Source organism: Salmo trutta, unplaced genomic scaffold (assembly GCF_901001165.1).
Source record: "Salmo trutta unplaced genomic scaffold, fSalTru1.1, whole genome shotgun sequence".
NCBI classification, from domain to species: Eukaryota; Metazoa; Chordata; class Actinopteri; order Salmoniformes; family Salmonidae; genus Salmo; species Salmo trutta.
Window position 1 is genome coordinate 856,768 of NW_021823237.1, and position 23,632 is coordinate 880,399.

At 44.9% G+C, this 23,632-nt stretch overlaps 1 protein-coding gene across 3 annotated transcripts in view; it reads left to right on the forward strand.

Annotated features, from left to right (window-relative positions):
* The window catches only part of LOC115189855 (epidermal growth factor receptor kinase substrate 8), an 82,092-nt gene that overhangs the window by 55,639 nt on the left and 2,821 nt on the right, over window positions 1–23,632 (forward strand). For 2 of the 3 annotated variants that reach the window (XM_029748384.1, XM_029748385.1), the window contains exons 19-22: window positions 3,482–3,622; window positions 6,209–6,449; window positions 8,609–8,792; window positions 11,662–11,794. In XM_029748384.1, the coding sequence (XP_029604244.1) occupies window positions 3,482–3,622; window positions 6,209–6,449; window positions 8,609–8,792; window positions 11,662–11,794 (699 nt within the window). Of the gene's footprint in view, window positions 1–3,481; window positions 3,623–3,974; window positions 4,011–5,550; window positions 5,575–6,208; window positions 6,450–8,608; window positions 8,793–11,661; window positions 11,795–23,632 lie in introns of all 3 variants that reach the window. The other variant, XM_029748383.1, reaches the window with a different exon arrangement.

The following is a 23,632-nucleotide window of genomic DNA, read 5'->3' on the forward strand; positions in this document are numbered from 1 at the left end:
CCCCCCCCAGTATAGTGAATGGGAAAACAGGATCCCCCCCCAGTATAGTGAATGGGAAAACAGGATCCCCCCCCCAGTATAGTGAATGGGAAAACAGGATCCCCCACCAGTATAGTGAATGGGAAACAGGATCCCCCCCCCAGTATAGTGAATGGGAAAACAGGATCCCCCCCCAGTATAGTGAATGGGAAAACAGGATCCCCCCCCCAGTATAGTGAATGGGAAAACAGGATCCCCCCCCAGTATAGTGAATGGGAAAACAGGATCCCCCCCCCCCAGTATAGTGAATGGGAAAACAGGATCCCCCACCAGTATAGTGAATGGGAAAACAGGATCCCCCCCCCAGTATAGTGAATGGGAAAACAAGGATCCCCCCCCAGTATAGTGAATGGGAAAACAGGATCCCCCACCAGTATAGTGAATGGGAAAACAGGATCCCCCACCAGTATAGTGAATGGGAAAACAGGATCCCCCCCCAGTATAGTGAATGGGAAAACAGGATCCCCCCCAGTATAGTGAATGGGAAAACAGGATCCCCCACCAGTATAGTGAATGGGAAAACAGGATCCCCCCCCCAGTATAGTGAATGGGAAAACAGGATCCCCCCCCACCAGTATAGTGAATGGGAAAACAGGATCCCCCCAGTATAGTGAATGGGAAAACAGGATCCCCCCCCACCAGTATAGTGAATGGGAAAACAGGATCCCCCCCAGTATAGTGAATGGGAAGCTTCGTGGTTAATCTTACTGTAAATAAAATAAACAAAATCCAACACAATCATGTCACCAGTAATTGCTTCTATTACACCAGATGTATGTCCTTGGAGCCGATTTAGTTTAAAATCGCACACGGGAGAAGATTATTTAGTTGCTAATGGTAGCCTGCAGTACCCCGGTCAATGAGAGGGGGCAGCACTGAGTTAGCCTGCAGTACCCCGGTCAATGAGAGGAGGCAGCACTGAGTTAGCCTGCAGTACCCCGGTCAATGAGAGGGGGCAGCACTGAGTTAGCCTGCAGTACCCCGGTCAATGAGAGGAGGCAGCACTGAGTTAGCCTGCAGTACCCCGGTCAATGAGAGGAGGCAGCACTGAGTTAGCCTGCAGTACCCCGGTCAATGACAGGGGGCAGCACTGAGTTAGCCTGCAGTACCCCGGTCAATGAGAGGGGGCAGCACTGAGTTAGCCTGCAGTACCCCGGTCAATGAGAGGAGGCAGCACTGAGTTAGCCTGCAGTACCCCGGTCAATGAGAGGGGGGCAGCACTGAGTTAGTCTGCAACATCACTTCCTGGAGTAGCTCAAACTGAGCATGTTACGTCTCCGTCAGACGCCATCTTAACCCACGACTTTGGCTTCAAATGCCCTTTTGCCACTTCACATAGGAATGAGTGGTGTCATGGAATCGATGGCTTTGTCGATTCATATACAGTCATTGGTTTAACCACATCTACCCCTGGTAACCCTGGTCAGGTCCATCTGTAACATGTAAACAACATTTACAGTGTTGAAGGTAACCAATCCTCCCCCTGGTAACCCTGGTCAGGTCCATCTGTAACATGTAACAACATTTACAGTGTTGAAGGTTAACCAATCCTTCCCCTGGTAACCCTGGTCAGGTCCATCTGTAACATGTAACAACATTTACAGTGTTGAAGGTTAACCAATCCTCCCCCTGGTAACCCTGGTCAGGTCCATCTGTAACATGTAACAACATTTACAGTGTTGAAGGTCTCCCCCTGGTAACCCTGGTCAGGTCCATCTGTAACATGTAACAACATTTACAGTGTTGAAGGTAACCAATCCTTCCCCTGGTAACCCTGGTCAGGTCCATCTGTAACATGTAACAACATTTACAGTGTTGAAGGTTAACCAATCCTCCCCCTGGTAACCCTGGTCAGGTCCATCTGTAACATGTAACAACATTTACAGTGTTGAAGGTTAACCAATCCTTCCCCTGGTAACCCTGGTCAGGTCCATCTGTAACATGTAACAACATTTACAGTGTTGAAGGTTAACCAATCCTTCCCCTGGTAACCCTGGTCAGGTCCATCTGCAACATGTAACAACATTTACAGTGTTGAAGGTAACAATCCTCCCCCTGGTAACCCTGGTCAGGTCCATCTGCAACATGTAACAACATTTACAGTGTTGAAGGTCTCCCCCTGGTAACCCTGGTCAGGTCCATCTGTAACATGTAACAACATTTACAGTGTTGAAGGTTAACCAATCCTCCCCCTGGTAACCCTGGTCAGGTCCATCTGTAACATGTAACAACATTTACAGTGTTGAAGGTTAACCAATCCTTCCCCTGGTAACCCTGGTCAGGTCCATCTGCAACATGTAACAACATTTACAGTGTTGAAGGTCTCCCCCTGGTAACCCTGGTCAGGTCCATCTGTAACATGTAACAACATTTACAGTGTTGAAGGTTAACCAATTCTCCCCCTGGTAACCCTGGTCAGGTCCATCTGTAACATGTAACAACATTTACAGTGTTGAAGGTTAACCAATCCTCCCCCTGGTAACCCTGGTCAGGTCCATCTGTAACATGTAGCAACATTTACAGTGTTGAAGGTAACCAATCCTCCCCCTGGTAACCCTGGTCAGGTCCATCTGTAACATGTAACAACATTTACAGTGTTGAAGGTTAACCAATCCCCCCCTGGTAACCCTGGTCAGGTCCATCTGTAACATGTAACAACATTTACAGTGATGAAGGTCTCCCCCTGGTAACCCTGGTCAGGTCCATCTGTAACATGTAACAACATTTACAGTGTTGAAGGTTAACCAATCCTCCCCTGGTAACCCTGGTCAGGTCCATCTGCAACATGTAACAACATTTACAGTGTTGAAGGTTAACCAATCCTCCCCCTGGTAACCCTGGTCAGGTCCATTTATAGTGTTGAAGGTTAACCAATCCTCCCCCTGGTAACCCTGGTCAGGTCCATCTGTAACATGTAACAACATTTACAGTGTTGAAGGTTAACCAATCCTCCCCCTGGTAACCCTGGTCAGGTCCATCTGTAACATGTAGCAACATTTACAGTGTTGAAGGTAACCAATCCTCCCCCTGGTAACCCTGGTCAGGTCCATCTGTAACATGTAACAACATTTACAGTGTTGAAGGTTAACCAATCCCCCCCTGGTAACCCTGGTCAGATCCATCTGTAACATGTAACAACATTTACAGTGATGAAGGTCTCCCCCTGGTAACCCTGGTCAGGTCCATCTGTAACATGTAACAACATTTACAGTGTTGAAGGTTAACCAATCCTCCCCTGGTAACCCTGGTCAGGTCCATCTGCAACATGTAACAACATTTACAGTGTTGAAGGTTAACCAATCCTCCCCCTGGTAACCCTGGTCAGGTCCATTTATAGTGTTGAAGGTTAACCAATCCTCCCCCTGGTAACCCTGGTCAGGTCCATTTATAGTGTTGAAGATTAACCAATCCTTCCCCTGGTAACCCTGGTAACCCTGTTCAGGTGCTGGATGACAGGAAGCAGTGGTGGAAGGTTTGTAACTGTTCCGGGGCGTCTGGCTATGTGCCGAACAACATCCTGGAGGCCACCAAGGCTGTGGACATCACGGTGCGGGGGGAACCCATCTATAGCCATACTATACAGGTACGTCCCCGGGGGGGAACCCATCTATAGCCATACGATACAGGTACGTCCCCGGGGGGGGAACCCATCTATAGCCATACGATACAGGTACGTCCCCGGGGGGGAACCCATCTATAGCCATACGATACAGGTACGTCCCCTGGACGGCGTCTCTGAATAAGGGTCTCAGCATTTGTATGTTAATATTAGTCCTATTGACAGAGTAATTAAAGCATCACGTCAGCCATTACATCCTGTCCCTGTCATACATCTCATATTCGTCTGTCTGTCTGTCTGTCTGTCTGTCTGTCTGTCTGTCTGTCTGTCTGTCTGTCTGTCTGTCTGTCTGCTCCTCTTTGTCTTTCACATAAAGCTAATGATGCCAAAGAAGGAGTTTGAGTTGTTCAAGGTATGGTTGGTTGGACCAGAGTCATACTGTATTAACAGTATATATGACTCTGGGTTAGAATGACTGTGTGTGCTGAGTGCTTCTAGTGCAGGGATGGGCAACTTTGATGGGGGCCACAAAAATCAGAATTTATCATGAGGGTAACCTTCTGCAGTCAGAGCCCGGCCCCTAACCTTCTGCTGTCAGAGCCGGCCCCTAACCTTCTGCTGTCAGAGCCGGGCCCTAACCTTCTGCAGTCAGAGCCGGGCCCTAATCTTCTGTAGTCAGAGCCGGGTCCCTTACCTTCTGCAGTCAGAGCCGGGTCCCTTACCTTCTGCAGTCAGAGCCGGGCCCCTAACCTTCTGCAGTCAGAGCCGGGCCCCTAACCTTCTGCAGTCAGAGCTGGGCCCTGAGTTCAAGGGCCTACATCCCTGCTAGAGTGTTTCAGTTTCCCCTCTAGCCTAGCTAGTGGAGGGATCTGGTTCCCTTCCATGTTAGACGTCTAGACTCCCCGCTGTAGTGTTTCAGTTAACCCCTCTTGCCTAGCTAGTGGAGGGATCTGGCTCCCCCGCCTTGTCAATGTGCTGTGGTTTCATCTGAACCATATTACACCGCCTTGTCAATGTGCTGTGGTTTCATCTGAACCGTATTACACCGCCTTGTCAATGTGCTGTGGTTTCATCTGAACCACATTACACCGCCTTGTCAATGTGCTGTGGTTTCATCTGAACCGTATTACACCGCCTTGTCGATGTGCTGTGGTTTCATCTGAACCACATTACACCGCCTTGTCGATGTGCTGTGGTTTCATCTGAACCGTATTACACCGCCTTGTCGATGTGCTGTGGTTTCATCTGAACCACATTACACCGCCTTGTCGATGTGCTGTGGTTTCATCTGAACCGTATTACACCGCCTTGTCGATGTGCTGTGGTTTCATCTGAACCGTATTACACCGCCTTGTCGATGTGCTGTGGTTTCATCTGAACCGTATTACACCGCCTTGTCGATGTGCTGTGGTTTCATCTGAACCGTATTACACCGCCTTGTCGATGTGCTGTGGTTTCATCTGAACCGTATTACACCGCCTTGTCGATGTGCTGTGGTTTCATCTGAACCGTATTACACCGCCTTGTCGATGTGCTGTGGTTTCATCTGAACCGCATTACACCGCCTTGTCGATGTGCTGTGGTTTCATCTGAACCGCATTACACCGCCTTGTCGATGTGCTGTGGTTTCATCTGAACCGTATTACACCGCCTTGTCGATGTGCTGTGGTTTCATCTGAACCGTATTACACCGCCTTGTTGATGTGCTGTGGTTTCATCTGAACCACATTACACCGCCTTGTCGATGTGCTGTGGTTTCATCTGAACCGTATTACACCGCCTTGTCGATGTGCTGTGGTTTCATCTGAACCGTATTACACCGCCTTGTCGATGTGCTGTGGTTTCGAGGTTTCTTGTCAGTTGTCTTTGCACCTGAGTGACTTTGCGGTGCCTTGAGCAAAGTACAGTAAAACGCCTCACAACCATGTTTTATTTCCATTTCCTCACGCAAGCAATTACTGGGAGAGTTAAACGAGGTAACTAAGCAACGTCTGCTTCATATGAATACAGTGGATGGATTCTGTTGGTGTTGATTGTAGACTAGATCTGTTATTTTATCATTGTTTTATTTTTTATTATTTTTACCCCTTTTTCTCCACAATTTCTGAGAATCCAATTGGTAGTTAGTCTTGTCTCATCGCTGCACCTCCCGTAGGGACGTGGCGAAGGTCGAGAGCCGTGCGTCCTCCGAAACACGACCCAACCAAGCCGCACTGCTTCTTGACACAATGCCCCACTTAACCCGGAAGCCAGCCGCACCAATGTGTTCGGAGGAAACACCCGTACCACCTGGCAACCGTGTCAGCGTGGACCGCGCCCCCGGCCCGCCCCCGGCCCGCCACAGGAGTCGCTAGTGCAGCGATGGGACAAGAACTTCCCTGCCGACCAAACCCTCCCCTTAACCCAGACGACACTGGGACAATTGCGCGCTGCCTCATGGGTCTCCCGGTCGCGGCCGGCTGCGACAGAGCCTGGACTCGAACCCAGGATCTCTAGTGTCACAGCTAGCGTAGCGCTGCGACGCCTTAGACGACTACGCCTCTCGGGAGGCCCAGGCTACATCTGTTCTGACCTCACCACTACAGTCTCCTCGTCTCTTCTCCTCCTCAGAAACAGCGGACGGACTACGTCCCCAAACCCATGGCCACCCCCATGCCTCCCATCCCCACACCCCTCCCTCCTGCCCCGCCACGTCTCCCCACCCCTCCCCTGCCCCCACCAGCCGAACTCCCCCGTCCCACTCCCAGCGCGGTGAGCAGACAGAGCAGCAACACCTCCAGCGACGCCGGAAGCATCCCAGGCAGCGTCACCATGAGAGACCACCCAAACCAGAGACCACTGCCAGTCAACCGTAAGTCACACCTGTCTTCATGTAACTTTAGGAAAGGTTGTTGGGTGTCTTATGTACTGGAATGTCTCCTGGTATCTATGTACTGTAATGTCTCCTGGTGTCTATGTACTGTAATGTCTCCTGGTATCTATGTACTGTAATGTGTCCTGGTATCTATGTACTGTAATGTCTCCTGGTGTCTATGTACTGTAATATCTCCTGGGTGTCTATGTACTGTAATGTCTCCTGGTGTCTATGTACTGTAATGTCTCCTGGTATCTATGTACTGTAATATCTCCTGGTGTCTATGTACTGTAATGTGTCTATGTACTGTAATGTCTCCTGGTATCTATGTACTGTAATGTCTCCTGGTATCTATGTACTGTAATATCTCCTGGGTGTCTATGTACTGTAATGTCTCCTGGTGTCTATGTACTGTAATGTCTCCTGGTATCTATGTACTGTAATGTCTCCTGGTGTCTATGTACTGTAATGTCTCCTGGTATCTATGTACTGTAATGTATCCTGGCGTCTATGTACTGTAATGTCTCCTGGCGTCTATGTACTGTAATGTCTCCTGGTATCTATGTACTGTAATGTCTCCTGGTATCTATGTACTGTAATGTCTCCTGGTATCTATGTACTGTAATGTCTCCTGGTATCTATGTACTGTAATGTCTCCTGGTGTCTATGTACTGTAATGTGTCCTGGTGTCTATGTACTGTAATGTGTCCTGGTGTCTATGTACTGTAATGTCTCCTGGTATCTATGTACTGTAATGTCTCCTGGTATCTATGTACTGTAATGTCTCCTGGTATCTATGTACTGTAATGTCTCCTGGTGTCTATGTACTGTAATGTCTCCTGGTGTCTATGTACTGTAATGTCTCCTGGTGTCTATGTACTGTAATGTCTCCTGCTGTCTATGTACTGTAATGTCTCCTGGTGTCTTATGTACTGTAATGTCTCCTGGTGTCTTATGTACTGTAATGTATCCTGGTGTCTTATGTACTGTAATGTCTCCTGGTGTCTTATGTACTGTAATGTCTCCTGGTGTCTTATGTACTGTAATGTCTCCTGGTGTCTTATGTACTGTAATGTCTCCTGGTGTCTATGTACTGTAATGTCTCCTGGTGTCTATGTACTGTAATGTCTCCTGGTGTCTATGTACTGTAATGTCTCCTGGTATCTATGTACTGTAATGTCTCCTGGTATCTATGTACTGTAATGTCTCCTGGTGATCTGATGGCTGTTGTTGGGTGTCTGGTTTCCCTGACAGAAGGTTCTAGACTCTTATGATGTCATACTGTGTCTCAGGGCAAGGTGTCTGTCTGTACTATAATGTTTACTTCCTGGTGGCTGATGGTGGGCAGGGTTAATATCAGGAGTCTGGATTAGGGTTAGGGTCAGGGTTCAGGGTTAATATCAGGAGTCTGGATTAGGGTTAGGGTCAGGGTTCAGGGTTAATATCAGGAGTCTGGATTAGGGTTAGGTTCAGGGTTAATATCAGGAGTCTGGATTAGGGTTAGGGTCAGGGTTCAGGGTTAATATCAGGAGTCTGGATTAGGGTTAGGGTCAGGGTTCAGGGTTAATATCAGGAGTCTGGATTAGGGTTAGGGTCAGGGTTCAGGGTTAATATCAGGAGTCTGGATTAGGGTTAGGGTCAGAGTTCAGGGTTAATATCAGGAGTCTGGATTAGGGTTAGGGTCAGGGTTCAGGGTTAATATCAGGAGTCTGGATTAGGGTCAGGGTTCAGGGTTGGGGTAATGTTGGATTAGGGTCAGGGTTCAGGGTTGGGGTTAGGTGGTATGGGTAATGTTGGATTAGGGTTGGGGTTAGGGTTCAGGGTTAGGTGGTATGGGTAATGTTGGATTAGGGTCAGGGTTCAGGGTTGGGGTTAGGTGGTATGGGTAATGTTGGATTAGGGTTCAGGGTTCAGGGTTAGGTGGTATGGGTAATGTTGGATTAGGGTCAGGGTTCAGGGTTGGGGTTAGGTGGTATGGGTAATGTTGGGTTAGGGTCAGGGTTCAGGGTTTGGGTTAGGTGGTATGGGTAATGTTGGATTAGGGTCAGGGTTCAGGGTTGGAGTTAGGTGGTATGGGGTAATGTTGAATTAGGTTCAGGGTTCAGGGTTAGGTGGTATGGGGTAATGTTGTGTCTGTGTTATGTTGCTTCCTGTAGGGAGGAAGTCCAACATGGAGGAGGTTCAGGATGAGTTGATGCACCGTCTCACGTTGGGTCGAAGCGCCAACAAGAAGTTTGCTGTTCCTCCTCGCAGCGCCTCCCTCCCGTCCGTCAACATCACATACGACTCCTCCGCTGACGAGGTCAAGGCCTGGCTGCAGCTGAAGGGATTCAGCTCTGTGTATGTAGTTTAATATACCGTAAATTCCGGACTATAAGCCGCAACTTTTTTCCCACGCTTTGAACCTCGCGGTTTAAACAATGACGCGGCTAATATATGGATTTTTCCCGCTTGAATTTTTTTTTCTCTCCAAAAAAACACATTCTGTGACGTGCTCAGTTTTTTGGCGGCATGAAGCTTTCATTAGACCAATGAAATTGCCGAACAACTTTGTTTACTGTTTAGATTAAATATACACCACCGTTCAAAAGTTTGGGGCTCACTTAGAAATGTCCTTGTTTTCCTGTAACGGTTGTCGGTAGGAGAAGCGGACCAAAGTGCAGCGTGTGTGTCGTTCCGCAATTTTATTTTCACTGTGGAAACTATGCAATACATATAAATAAACTGAATGACAAAAAAAACAACAAACTGTGATGCAGAGTTAACATACAAGTACTCAAAAACAAATCTCCCACAAACCCAGGTGCGAAAAAACACCTACTTAAGTATGATCTCCAATTAGAGACAACGAGGACCAGCTGCCTCTAATTGGAGATCATCCCCAAACAAAACCCCAACATAGACATACAAAACTAGAACATGACAACATAGAAAAACTAAACTAGAAACTCCCCTGTCACGCCCTGACCTACTCCACCATAGAAAAACAGCTTTCTATGGTCAGAACGTGACATTTCCATAAAAACAGACATGAAATTAGTTTCAAAATGAATAAGAAACATAGTCAAGACTTTGACAAGGTTATAAATAATGATTTTTTTTTAAATTAAAATAATAATTGTGTCCTTCAAACTTTGCTTTCGTCAAAGAATCCTCCATTTGCAGCAATTACAGCCTTGCAGACCTTTGGCATTCTAGTTGTCAATTTGTTGAGGGAATCTGAAGAGATTTCACCCCAATGCTTCCTGAAGCACCTCCCACAAGTTGGATTGGCTTGATGGGCACTTCTTACGTACCATACGGTCAAGCTGCTCCCACAACAGCTCGATAGGGTTGATATCCGGTGACTGTGCTGGCCACTCCATTATAGACAGAACACCAGCTGACTGCTTCTTCCCTAAATAGTTCTTGTTGTTATGCTCGTCTGAAGGAATGGACCAAGGTGCAGTGTGGTAGGCGAACATTTTTCCTTTATTTAAAAATGAACACCGTCAAAACAACAAAAATACAAGAACGAACGTAAAGTTCTGCAGGCTACACAGTAACTAACAAAAACAAGATCCCACAAAAAACCCCAGTGGGAAAAGGCTGCCTAAATATGATCCCCAATCAGAGACAATGAAAGACAGCTGCCTCTGATTGGGAACCATATCAGGCCAACATAGAAATACAAAACATAGATTTGCCCACCCAAGTCACACCCTGACCTAACAAAATAGAGGTCAGGGCGTGACACTTGCATAGTTTGGACCTGTGCTTTGGGTCATTGTCCTGTTGTAGGAGGAAATTGGCTCCAATTAAGGACCGTCCACGGGGCACGGCATGGCGTTGCAAAATAGAGTGATGGCCTTCTTCAAGATCCCTTTGACCCTGTACACATCTCCCACTTTACCACCACCAAAGCACCCCCAGACCATCCCATTGCCTCCACCATGCTTCACAGATGGCGTCAAACACTCCTCCAGCATCTTTTCATTTGTTCTGCATCTCACGAATGGTCTTCTTTGTGATCCGAACACCTCAAACTTAGATTTGTCTGTCCATAACACTTTTTTCTGATCTTCCTCTGTCCAGGGTCTGTGTTCTTCTGCCCATCTTAATCTTTTCTTTTTATTGGCCAGTCTGAGATATGGCTTTTTCTTTGCAACTCTGCCTAGAAGGCCAGCATCCCGGAGTTGCCTCTTCACTGTTGATGTTGAGACTGGTGTTTTGTGGGTACTATTTATTCAAGCTGCCAGTTGAGGACTTGTGAGGTGTCTGTTTCTCAAACTAGACACTCTAGTGTTCTTGTGCTCTTGCTCAGTTGTGCTCCTGGGCCTCCCACTCCTCTTTCTATTCTGGTTAGAGCCAGTTTGCGCTGTTCTGTGAAGGGAGTAGTACACAGCGTTGTACGAGATCTTCAGTTTCTTGGCATTTCTTGCATGGAATAACCTTCATTTCTCAGACCAAGAATAGACTGACGAGTTTCAGAAGAAAGTTATTTATTTCTGGCCATTTTGAGCCTGTAATCGAACCCACAAATGCTGATGCTCCAGATACTCAACTAGCCTAAAGAAGGTCAGTTTTAGTGCTTCTTTAATCAGAACAACAGTTTTCAGCTGTGCTAACATAATTGCAAAACGTGGATTAGTGTGCTAACATAATCCAAACGTGGATTAACTAACACAACGTGCCATTGGAACACAGGAGTGATGGTTGCTGATAATGGGCCTCTGTACGGCTATGTAGATATTCCATAACCTAAAAATCAGCCGTTTCCAGCTACAATAGTCATTTACAACATTAACAATGTCTACACTGTATTTCTGATCAATGTGATGTTATTTTAATAGACCAAAATGTTGCTTTTCTTTCAAAAACAAGGACATTTCTAAGTGACCCCAAACTTTTGAACGGTTGTGTAGATGTATATATAATATCATCTGTATATCTATATGAGAATACATCCTATAGTATAGTACTGATATCTCCTCTCCTGACGAGGTCAAGGCCTGGCTACAGCTCGTTGTAAGTCACACTGGACATATTAGAAGTAGTAGTTCTATCTGACTATGTGGCGTTGACTGCTGGTGTCCCCCAAGGTTCTATTCTAGGATCTATACTTTTCTTTACTATTTAAATGAATGGGCTCAATTCTGGTGTTGCTGATGTCTATTTCTACGGTGGTGATGACGACGCCGTACTGCTGTGCTACTACCCGTCTCTACAGTACCATTACCAGTCTGGGAGTATTAACCGGAGCCCAGCTGTTCTCTCTGAATAAAGAGGAGCTGAAGACCGTGTGTCCAGACGACGGGGCCAGGGTCTTCAGTCAGGTGACCGTCCAGAAGGCCGCTCTGGAGGTGGGTAGTGCTTCTCCCCTTACTAAACCTGATAACACTGAGCCTGGCTAACCCTGCAAGCTAGCTGATTAACGCTGTTAGACCAGGGATAAGGATACAGTAGCTAGCTGATTAACGCTGTTAGACCAGGGATAAGGATACAGTAGCTAGCCGATTAACGCTGTTAGACCAGGGATAAGGATACAGTAGCTAGCTGATTAACGCTGTTAGACCAGGGATAAGGATACAGTAGCTAGCTGATTAACGCTGTTAGACCAGGGATAAGGATACAGTAGCTAGCCGATTAACGCTGTTAGACCAGGGATAAGGATACAGTAGTTAGCTGATTAACGCTGTTAGACCAGGGATAAGGATACAGCAGCTAGCCGATTAACGCTGTTAGACCAGGGATAAGGATACAGTAGCTAGCCGATTAACGCTGTTAGACCAGGGATAAGGATACAGTAGTTAGCTGCCTCAAGGCAGAGTGCAGGGTTAAACCTGAACGGAAGGCAGCCAGTCACTAAAGTGTTCAGCTATCCAAAGTCTAGACTGTGTTGAAAAGTCCACTAAATGTTAAATGTTAAATGCTAAATGTTTGTACCCAGTGTTGCATTGTGGCTAGTGTAGTTCAGAGGATTCTACTGGCTGGGTGTCTGCTTTCATTAATAATCTCTTCTTCTGAGTGTGTTTGATGTAATCACTGAACCCTGAATCACTTCTTCTGAGTGTGTTTGATGTAATCACTGAACCTGTAAACACCTGTATGTACCTGCAAACACCTGTATGTACCTGCAAACACCTGTATGTACCTGTAAACACCTGTATGTACCTGCAAACACCTGTATGTACCTGTAAACACCTGTATGTACCTGTAAACACCTGTATGTACCTGTAAACACCTGTATGTACATTGCTTTTTCCAGATTTTGTTGCGTTACAGCCTTATTCTAAAATGGATTCAATGTTTTTCCTCGTCAATCTACACACAATAACCCTTAATGACAAAGCGAAAACTGTTTTTTAGAAATTTTAGCAAATGTATTAAAAATGTTTACCTTATTTACATAAGTATTCAGACGCTTTGCTATGAGACTCTAAGTTGAGCTCAGGTGCATCCTGTTTCCATTGATCATCCTTGAGATGTTTCTACAACTTGATTGGAGTCCACCTGTGGTAAATTCAATTGACTGGACATGATTTGGAAAGGCACACACCTGTCTATATAAGGTCCCACAGTTGACAGCGCATGTCAGAGCAAAAACCAAGCCATGAGGTCGAAGGAATTGTCCGTTGAGCTCCGAGACAGGATTGTGTCGAGGCACAGATTTGGGAAGGGTAACAAAACATTTCTGCAGTATTGAAGGTCCCCAAGAACACAGTGGCCTCCATCATTCTGAAATGGAAGAAGTTTGGAACCACCAAGACTCTTCCTAGAGCTGGCCGCCCGGCCAAACTGAGCAATCGGGGGAGAAGGGCCTTGGTCAGGGAGGTGACCAAGAACCCGATGGTCACTCTGACATAGCTCCAGAGTTCCTCTGGGGAGATGGGAGAACCTTCCAGAAGGACAACCATCTCTGCATCACTCCACCAATCAGGCCTTTGTGGTAGAGTGACCAGACGGAAGCCACTCCTCAGTAAAAGGCACATGACAGCCCGCTTGGAGTTTGCCAAAAGGCACCTAAAGGACTCTCAGACCATGAGAAACAAGATTCTCTGGTCTGATGAAACCAAGATAGAACTCTTTGGCCTGAATGCCAAGCGTCACGTCTGGAGGAAACCTGGCACCATCCCTACTGTGAAGCATGGTGGTGGCAGCATCATGCTGTGGGGGTGTTTTTCAGCGGCAGGGACTGGGAGACTAGTCAGGATCGAGGGAAAGATGAACGGAGTAAAGTACAGAGAGATCCTTGATGAAAACCTGCTCCGGAGCTCTCAGGACCTCAGACTGGGGTGAAGGTTCACCTTCCAACAGGACAACGACCCTAAGCACACAGCCAAGACAATGAAGGAGTGGCTTCGGGACAAGTCTCTGAATATCCTTGAATGGCCCAGACAGCCCGGACTTGAACCCAATCGAACATCTCTGGAGAGACCTGAAATTAGCTGAGCAGCAACGCTCCCCATCCAACCTGACAGAGCTTGAGAGGATCTGCAGAGAAGAATGGGAGAAACTCCCCAAATACAGGTGTGCCCAAGCTTGTAGCGTGATACCCAAGAAGACTCAAGGCTGTAATCACTGACAAAGGTGCTTCAACAAAGTACTGAGTAAAGGGTCTGAATACTTATGGAAATGTGATATTTCAGTTTTTTTTTTGACATTTGCAAAAAAAAATCAAAAAAACTGTTTTTGCTCATTATGGGGTATTGTGATGTCATTATGGGGTATTGTGATGTCATTATGGGGTACTGTGATGTCATTATGGGGTACTGTGATGTCATTATGGGGTATTGTGATGTCATTATGGGGCATTGTGATGTCATTATGGGGCATTGTGATGTCATTATGGGGCATTGTGTGTAGATTGATGAGGAGAAAACATATTTAATCCATTTTAGAATAAGGCTGTAACGTAACAAAATGTGGAAAAAGTCAAGGGGTTTGAAAACTTTCCGAATGCACTGTTTACAGGTACATACAGGTGTTTGCAGGTACATACAGGTGTTTGCAGGTACATACAGGTGTTTGCAGTTATATAAAGGTGTTTGCAGGTACATACAGGTGTTTGCAGGTACATACAGGTGTTTGCAGGTACATACAGGTGTTTACAGGAGTTTGCAGATGCATAAAGGTCTTTGCAGGTACATACAGGTGTTTGCAGGTACATACAGGTCTTTGCAGGTACATACAGGTATTTGCAGGTACATACAGGTGTTTACAGGTTCATACAGGTATTTGCAGTTACATAAAGGTCTTTGCAGGTACATACAGGTATTTGCAGTTACATAAAGGTCTTTGCAGGTACATACAGGTATTTGCAGTTACATAAAGGTCTTTGCAGTTACATAAAGGTCTTTGCAGGTACATACAGGTGTTTACAGGTACATACAGGTGTTTACAGGTACATACAGGTCTTTGCAGGTTCATACAGGTATTTGCAGTTACATACAGGTGTTTGCAGGTACATACAGGTGTTTGCAGGTACATACAGGTCTTTGCAGGTTCATACAGGTATTTGCAGTTACATACAGGTCTTTGCAGGTTCATACAGGTGTTTACAGGGGTACTTGCAGTCTACATGCTCTTTAAAGCTCTGGCAAGGTGTGGTTTCTGTCTGGTCTCTGTCCTCCTGCAGGTCTTCTTCTGACCACTGCAGTCTTCAGACTCTAAACTCTCACTCAGGTATTGTTCCACTAGATGGGTTGTTCTAGGCTCTACTCTGTTGGCCAGCGTTCATGTCTCACTAGGCTAACACACCTGTCTCACCAGGCTAACACACCTGTCTCACCAGGCTAACACACCTGTCTCACCAGGCTAACACACCTGTCTCACCAGGCTAACACACCTGTCTCACCAGGCTAACACACCTGTCTCACCAGGCTAACACACCTGTCTCACTAGGCTAACACACCTGTCTCACCAGGCTAACACACCTGTCTCACCAGGCTAACACACCTGTCTCACCAGGCTAACACACCTGTCTCACTAGGCTAACACACCTGTCTCACCAGGCTAACACACCTGTCTCACCAGGCTAACACACCTGTCTCACCAGGCTAACACACCTGTCCCACCAGGCTAACCCACCTGTCCCACCAGGCTAACCCACCTGTCTCACCAGGCTAACACACCTGTCTCACCAGGCTAACACACCTGTCTCACCAGGCTAACACACCTGTCTCACCAGGCTAACACACCTGTCTCACTAGGCTAACACACCTGTCTCACCAGGCTAACACACCTGTCTCACCAGGCTAACACACCTGTCTCACCAGGCTAACACACCTGTCTCACTAGGCTAACACACCTGTCTCACTAGGCTAACACACCTGTCTCACTACGCTAACACACCTGTCCCACCAGGCTAACACACCTGTCCCACCAGGCTAACACACCTGTCCCACCAGGCTAACACACCTGTCTCACCAGGCTAACACACCTGTCTCACCAGGCTAACACACCTGTCTCACCAGGCTAACACACCTGTCTCACCAGGCTAACACACCTGTCTCACCAGGCTAACACACCTGTCTCACTAGGCTAACACACCTCACCTGTCTGTGGACTTCTCCACACCTGTCTCACCAGGCTAAAACACCTGTCTCACTAGGCTAAAACACCTGTCTCACCAGGCTAACACACCTGTCTCACTAGGCTAACACACCTGTTTCACCAGGCTAAAACACCTCACTGGTCTGTGTCCTAAATCCAATCCACCACTTAGACAATCCAGTGTGCAGGTCAAGATAACATAGAGTATGTCTTGTATCCACTGCTCACATTGAAAAACAGTCTTTAAGTTTGGATCAACATTTTCTCATACTTAAATAAGTATGACAACAGGCCGTTTTTCTAAATGTTGTGAAGCTGGCCAACAGATGGACGCTAAAAAACCTAGATGTCTATCTTTTAGAATTCCCCTTCCTAGATAACCACCATGGCTTTAAGACCCCACCGCCTGGTCTCCTCCCTAGATAACCACCATGGCTTTAAGAACCCACCGCCTGGTCTCCTTTCTAGATAACCACCATGGCTTTAAGACCCCACCGCCTGGTCTCCTTCCTAGATAACCACCATGGCTTTAAGACCCCCACCGCCTGGTCTCCTCCCTAGATAACCACCATGGCTTTAAGACCCCCACCGCCTGGTCTCCTTCCTAGATAACCACCATGGCTTTAAGACCCCACCGCCTGGTCTCCTTCCTAGATAACCACCATGGCTTTAAGACCCCACCGCCTGGTCTCCTTCCTAGATAACCACCATGGCTTTAAGACCCCCACCGCCTGGTCCCCTTCCTAGATAACCACCATGGCTTTAAGACCCCCACCGCCTGGTCTCCTTCCTAGATAACCACCATGGCTTTAAGAACCCCACCGCCTGGTCTCCTTCCTAGATAACCACCATGGCTTTAAGAACCCACCGCCTGGTCTCCTTCCTAGATAACCACCATGGCTTTAAGACCCCCACCGCCTGGTCTCCTTCCTAGATAACCACCATGGCTTTAAGACCCCCACCGCCTGGTCTCCTTCCTAGATAACCACCATGGCTTTAAGACCCCACCGCCTGGTCTCCTCCCTAGATAACCACCATGGCTTTAAGACCCCCACCGCCTGGTCTCCTTCCTAGATAACCACCATGGCTTTAAGAACCCACCGCCTGGTCTCCTTCCTAGATAACCACCATGGCTTTAAGACCCCCACCGCCTGGTCTCCTTCCTAGATAACCACCATGGCTTTAAGACCCCACCGCCTGGTCTCCTTCCTAGATAACCACCATGGCTTTAAGACCCCCACCGCCTGGTCTCCTTCCTAGATAACCAACCATGGCTTTAAGAACCCCACCGCCTGGTCTCCTCCCTAGATAACCACCATGGCTTTAAGACCCCCACCGCCTGGTCTCCTCCCTAGATAACCACCATGGCTTTAAGACCCCACCGCCTGGTCTCCTTCCTAGATAACCACCATGGCTTTAAGAACCCACCGCCTGGTCTCCTTCCTAGATAACCACCATGGCTTTAAGACCCCACCGCCTGGTCTCCTCCCTAGATAACCACCATGGCTTTAAGACCCCCACCGCCTGGTCTCCTCCCTAGATAACCACCATGGCTTTAAGACCCCCACCGCCTGGTCTCCTTCCTAGATAACCACCATGGCTTTAAGACCCCCCACCGCCTGGTCTCCTTCCTAGATAACCACCATGGCTTTAAGACCCCCACCGCCTGGTCTCCTTCCTAGATAACCGCCATGGCTTTAAGACCCCCACCGCCTGGTCTCCTTCCTAGATAACCACCATGGCTTTAAGACCCCCACCGCCTGGTCTCCTCCCTAGATAACCACCATGGCTTTAAGACCCCCACCGCCTGGTCTCCTCCCTAGATAACCACCATGGCTTTAAGACCCCCACCGCCTGGTCTCCTCCCTAGATAACCACCATGGCTTTAAGACCCCCACCGCCTGGTCTCCTTCCTAGATAACCACCATGGCTTTAAGACCCCCACCGCCTGGTCTCCTTCCTAGATAACCACCATGGCTTTAAGACCCCCACCGCCTGGTCTCCTTCCTAGATAACCACCATGGCTTTAAGACCCCCACCGCCTGGTCTCCTCCCTAGATAACCACCATGGCTTTAAGACCCCCACCGCCTGGTCTCCTTCCTAGATAACCACCATGGCTTTAAGACCCCACCGCCTGGTCTCCTCCCTAGATAACCACCATGGCTTTAAGACCCCACCGCCTGGTCTCCTTCCTAGATAACCACCATGGCTTTAAGACCCCCACCGCCTGGTCTCCTCCCTAGATAACCACCATGGCTTTAAGACCCCACCGCCTGGTCTCCTCCCTAGATAACCACCATGGCTTTAAGACCCCCACCGCCTGGTCTCCTCCTGTCTGTAAACGTTGCCATCCCTCACCTCTCACCATGTATCTCAGCCTGCACTGCCATGGAGAATCATATCATATCACAACGAGACTGAACCGCTCCTCTCTAACAGTAAACATCATTCTCCATGACCACACAACTACTAGACTGAACCGTTCCCAAGGCCAAGGGGGAACTTTAACCCTGAACCGGAATATCAACTTCCAGAACAACAGTATATTTCAGGTCTGTTACTACTAATGGAACTACAGGTCAGTTTATAACAGGTTGAGTGTAATGTATAATACTACTAATGGAACTACAGGTCAGTTTATAACAGGTTGAGTGTAATGTATAATACTACTAATGGAACTACAGGTCAGTTTATAACAGGTTGAGTGTAATGTAAAATACTACTAATGGAACTACAGGTCAGTTTATAACAGGTTGAGTGTAATGTATAATACTACTAATGGAACTACAGGTCAGTTTATAACAGGTTGAGTGTAATGTATAATACTACTAATGGAACTACAGGTCAGGTTAGAACAGGTTGAGTGTAATGTATAATACTACTAAGGGAACTACAGGTCAGTTTATAACAGGTTGAGTGTAATACTACTAATGGAACTACAGGTCAGTTTATAACAGGTTGAGTGTAATGTATAATACTACTAATGGAACTACAGGTCAGTTTATAACAGGTTGAGTGTAATGTATAATACTACTAATGGAACTACAGGTCAGTTTATAACAGGTTGAGTGTAATACTACTAATAGAACTACAGGTCAGTTTAGAACAGGTTGAGTGTAATACTACTAATGGAACTACAGGTCAGTTTATAACAGGTTGAGTGTAATGTATAATACTACTAATGGAACTACAGGTCAGTTTAGAACAGGTTGAGTGTAATACTACTAATGGAACTACAGGTCAGTTTATAACAGGTTGAGTGTAATACTACTAATGGAACTACAGGTCAGTTTAGAACAGGTTGAGTGTAATACTACTAATGGAACTACAGGTCAGTTTATAACAGGTTGAGTGTAATACTACTAATGGAACTACAGGTCAGTTTAGAACAGGTTGAGTGTAATACTACTAATGGAACTACAGGTCAGTTTATAACAGGTTGAGTGTAATACTACTAATGGAAGTACAGGTCAGTTTATAACAGGTTGAGTGTAATGTTTAATACTACTAAGGGAACTACAGGTCAGTTTAGAACAGGTTGAGTGTAATGTATAATACTACTAATGGAACTACAGGTCAGTTTATAACAGCTTGAGTGTAATACCACTAATGGAACTACAGGTCAGTTTAGAACAGGTTGAGTGTAATACTACTAATGGAACTACAGGTCAGTTTATAACAGGTTGAGTGTAATACTACTAAGGGAACTACAGGTCAGTTTATAACAGGTTGAGTGTAATGTTTAATACTACTAATGGAACTACAGGTCAGTTTAGAACAGGTTGAGTGTAATACTACTAAGGGAACTACAGGTCAGTTTATAACAGGTTGAGTGTAATGTATAATACTACTAATGGAACTACAGGTCAGTTTAGAACAGGTTGAGTGTAATGTATAATACTACTAATGGAACTACAGGTCAGTTTATAACAGGTTGAGTGTAATACTACTAATGGAACTACAGGTCAGTTTATAACAGGTTGAGTGTAATGTATAATACTACTAATGGGACTACAGGTCAGTTTAGAACAGGTTGAGTGTAATACTACTAATGGAACTACAGGTCAGTTTATAACAGGTTGAGTGTAATGTATAATACTACTAAGGGAACTACAGGTCAGTTTATAACAGGTTGAGTGTAATACTACTAATAGAACTACAGGTCAGTTTAGAACAGGTTGAGTGTAATACTACTAATGGAACTACAGGTCAGTTTATAACAGGTTGAGTGTAATGTATAATACTACTAATGGAACTACAGGTCAGTTTATAACAGGTTGAGTGTAATGTATAATACTACTAAGGGAACTACAGGTCAGTTTATAACAGGTTGAGTGTAATGTATAATACTACTAATGGAACTACAGGTCAGTTTAGAACAGGTTGAGTGTAATACTACTAATGGAACTACAGGTCAGTTTATAACAGGTTGAGTGTAATACTACTAATGGAACTACAGGTCAGTTTAGAACAGGTTGAGTGTAATACTACTAATGGAACTACAGGTCAGTTTATAACAGGTTGAGTGTAATACTACTAATGGAACTACAGGTCAGTTTATAACAGGTTGAGTGTAATGTTTAATACTACTAAGGGAACTACAGGTCAGTTTAGAACAGGTTGAGTGTAATGTATAATACTACTAATGGAACTACAGGTCAGTTTATAACAGCTTGAGTGTAATACCACTAATGGAACTACAGGTCAGTTTAGAACAGGTTGAGTGTAATACTACTAATGGAACTACAGGTCAGTTTATAACAGGTTGAGTGTAATGTATAATACTACCAATGGAACTACAGGTCAGTTTGGAACAGGTTGAGTGTAATACTACTAATGGAACTACAGGTCAGTTTATAACAGGTTGAGTGTAATGTATAATACTACTAAGGGAACTACAGGTCAGTTTATAACAGGTTGAGTGTAATACTACTAATAGAACTACAGGTCAGTTTAGAACAGGTTGAGTGTAATACTACTAATGGAACTACAGGTCAGTTTATAACAGGTTGAGTGTAATGTATAATACTACTAATGGAACTACAGGTCAGTTTATAACAGGTTGAGTGTAATGTATAATACTACTAAGGGAACTACAGGTCAGTTTATAACAGGTTGAGTGTAATGTATAATACTACTAATGGAACTACAGGTCAGTTTAGAACAGGTTGAGTGTAATACTACTAATGGAACTACAGGTCAGTTTATAACAGGTTGAGTGTAATACTACTAATGGAACTACAGGTCAGTTTAGAACAGGTTGAGTGTAATACTACTAATGGAACTACAGGTCAGTTTATAACAGGTTGAGTGTAATACTACTAATGGAACTACAGGTCAGTTTATAACAGGTTGAGTGTAATGTTTAATACTACTAAGGGAACTACAGGTCAGTTTAGAACAGGTTGAGTGTAATGTATAATACTACTAATGGAACTACAGGTCAGTTTATAACAGCTTGAGTGTAATACCACTAATGGAACTACAGGTCAGTTTAGAACAGGTTGAGTGTAATACTACTAATGGAACTACAGGTCAGTTTATAACAGGTTGAGTGTAATGTATAATACTACCAATGGAACTACAGGTCAGTTTGGAACAGGTTGAGTGTAATACTACTAATGGAACTACAGGTCAGTTTATAACAGGTTGAGTGTAATACTACTAATGGAACTACAGGTCAGTTTATAACAGGTTGAGTGTAATACTACTAAGGGAACTACAGGTCAGTTTATAACAGGTTGAGTGTAATGTTTAATACTACTAATGGAACTACAGGTCAGTTTATAACAGGTTGAGTGTAATACTACTAAGGGAACTACAGGTCAGTTTATAACAGGTTGAGTGTAATGTATAATACTACTAATGGAACTACAGGTCAGTTTAGAACAGGTTGAGTGTAATGTATAATACTACTAATGGAACTACAGGTCAGTTTATAACAGGTTGAGTGTAATACTACTAATGGAACTACAGGTCAGTTTATAACAGGTTGAGTGTAATGTATAATACTACTAATGGGACTACAGGTCAGTTTATAACAGGTTGAGTGTAATACTACTAAGGGAACTACAGGTCAGTTTATAACAGGTTGAGTGTAATACTACTAATGGAACTACAGGTCAGTTTAGAACAGGTTGAGTGTAATACTACTAAGGGAACTACAGGTCAGTTTATAACAGGTTGAGTGTAATACTACTAATGGAACTACAGGTCAGTTTAGAACAGGTTGAGTGTAATACTACTAAGGGAACTACAGGTCAGTTTATAACAGGTTGAGTGTAATACTACTAATGGAACTACAGGTCAGTTTATAACAGGTTGGGTGTAATGTATAATACTACTAAGGGAACTACAGGTCAGTTTAGAACAGGTTGAGTGTAATGTATAATACTACTAATGGAACTACAGGTCAGTTTATAACAGGTTGAGTGTAATACTACTAATGGAACTACAGGTCAGTTTATAACAGGTTGAGTGTAATGTATAATACTACTAATGGGACTACAGGTCAGTTTAGAACAGGTTGAGTGTAATGTGTAATACTACTAATGGAACTACAGGTCAGTTTAGAACAGGTTGAGTGTAATGTATAATACTACTAAGGGAACTACAGGTCAGTTTATAACAGGTTGAGTGTAATGTTTAATACTACTAATGGAACTACAGGTCAGTTTATAACAGGTTGAGTGTAATGTATAATACTACTAATGGAACTACAGGTCAGTTTATAACAGGTTGAGTGTAATACTACTAATGGAACTACAGGTCAGTTTAGAACAGGTTGAGTGTAATACTACTAATGGAACTACAGGTCAGTCTAGAACAGGTTGAGTGTAATACTACTAATGGAACTACAGGTCAGTTTATAACAGGTTGAGTGTAATATATAATACTACTAAGGGAACTACAGGTCAGTTTATAACAGGTTGGGTGTAATGTATAATACTACTAATGGGACTACAGGTCAGTTTATAACAGGTTGAGTGTAATGTATAATACTACTAATGGAACTACAGGTCAGTTTATAACAGGTTGAGTGTAATACTACTAATGGAACTACAGGTCAGTTTAGAACAGGTTGAGTGTAATACTACTAATGGAACTACAGGTCAGTCTAGAACAGGTTGAGTGTAATACTACTAATGGAACTACAGGTCAGTTTATAACAGGTTGAGTGTAATATATAATACTACTAAGGGAACTACAGGTCAGTTTATAACAGGTTGAGTGTAATGTATAATACTACTAATGGGACTACAGGTCAGTTTATAACAGGTTGAGTGTAATGTATAATACTACTAAGGGAACTACAGGTCAGTTTATAACAGGTTGAGTGTAATACTACTAATAGAACTACAGGTCAGTTTATAACACGTTGAGTGTAATGTATAATACTACTAAGGGAACTACAGGTCAGTTTATAACAGGTTGAGTGTAATGTATAATACTACTAATGGAACTACAGGTCAGTTTATAACAGGTTGAGTGTTATACTACTAATATAACTACAGGTCAGTTTAGAATAGTTTGGGTGTAATGTATAATACTACTAATGGAACTACAGGTCAGTTTAGAACAGGTTGAGTGTAATACTACTAATGGAACTACAGGTCAGTTTAGAACAGGTTGAGTGTAATACTAC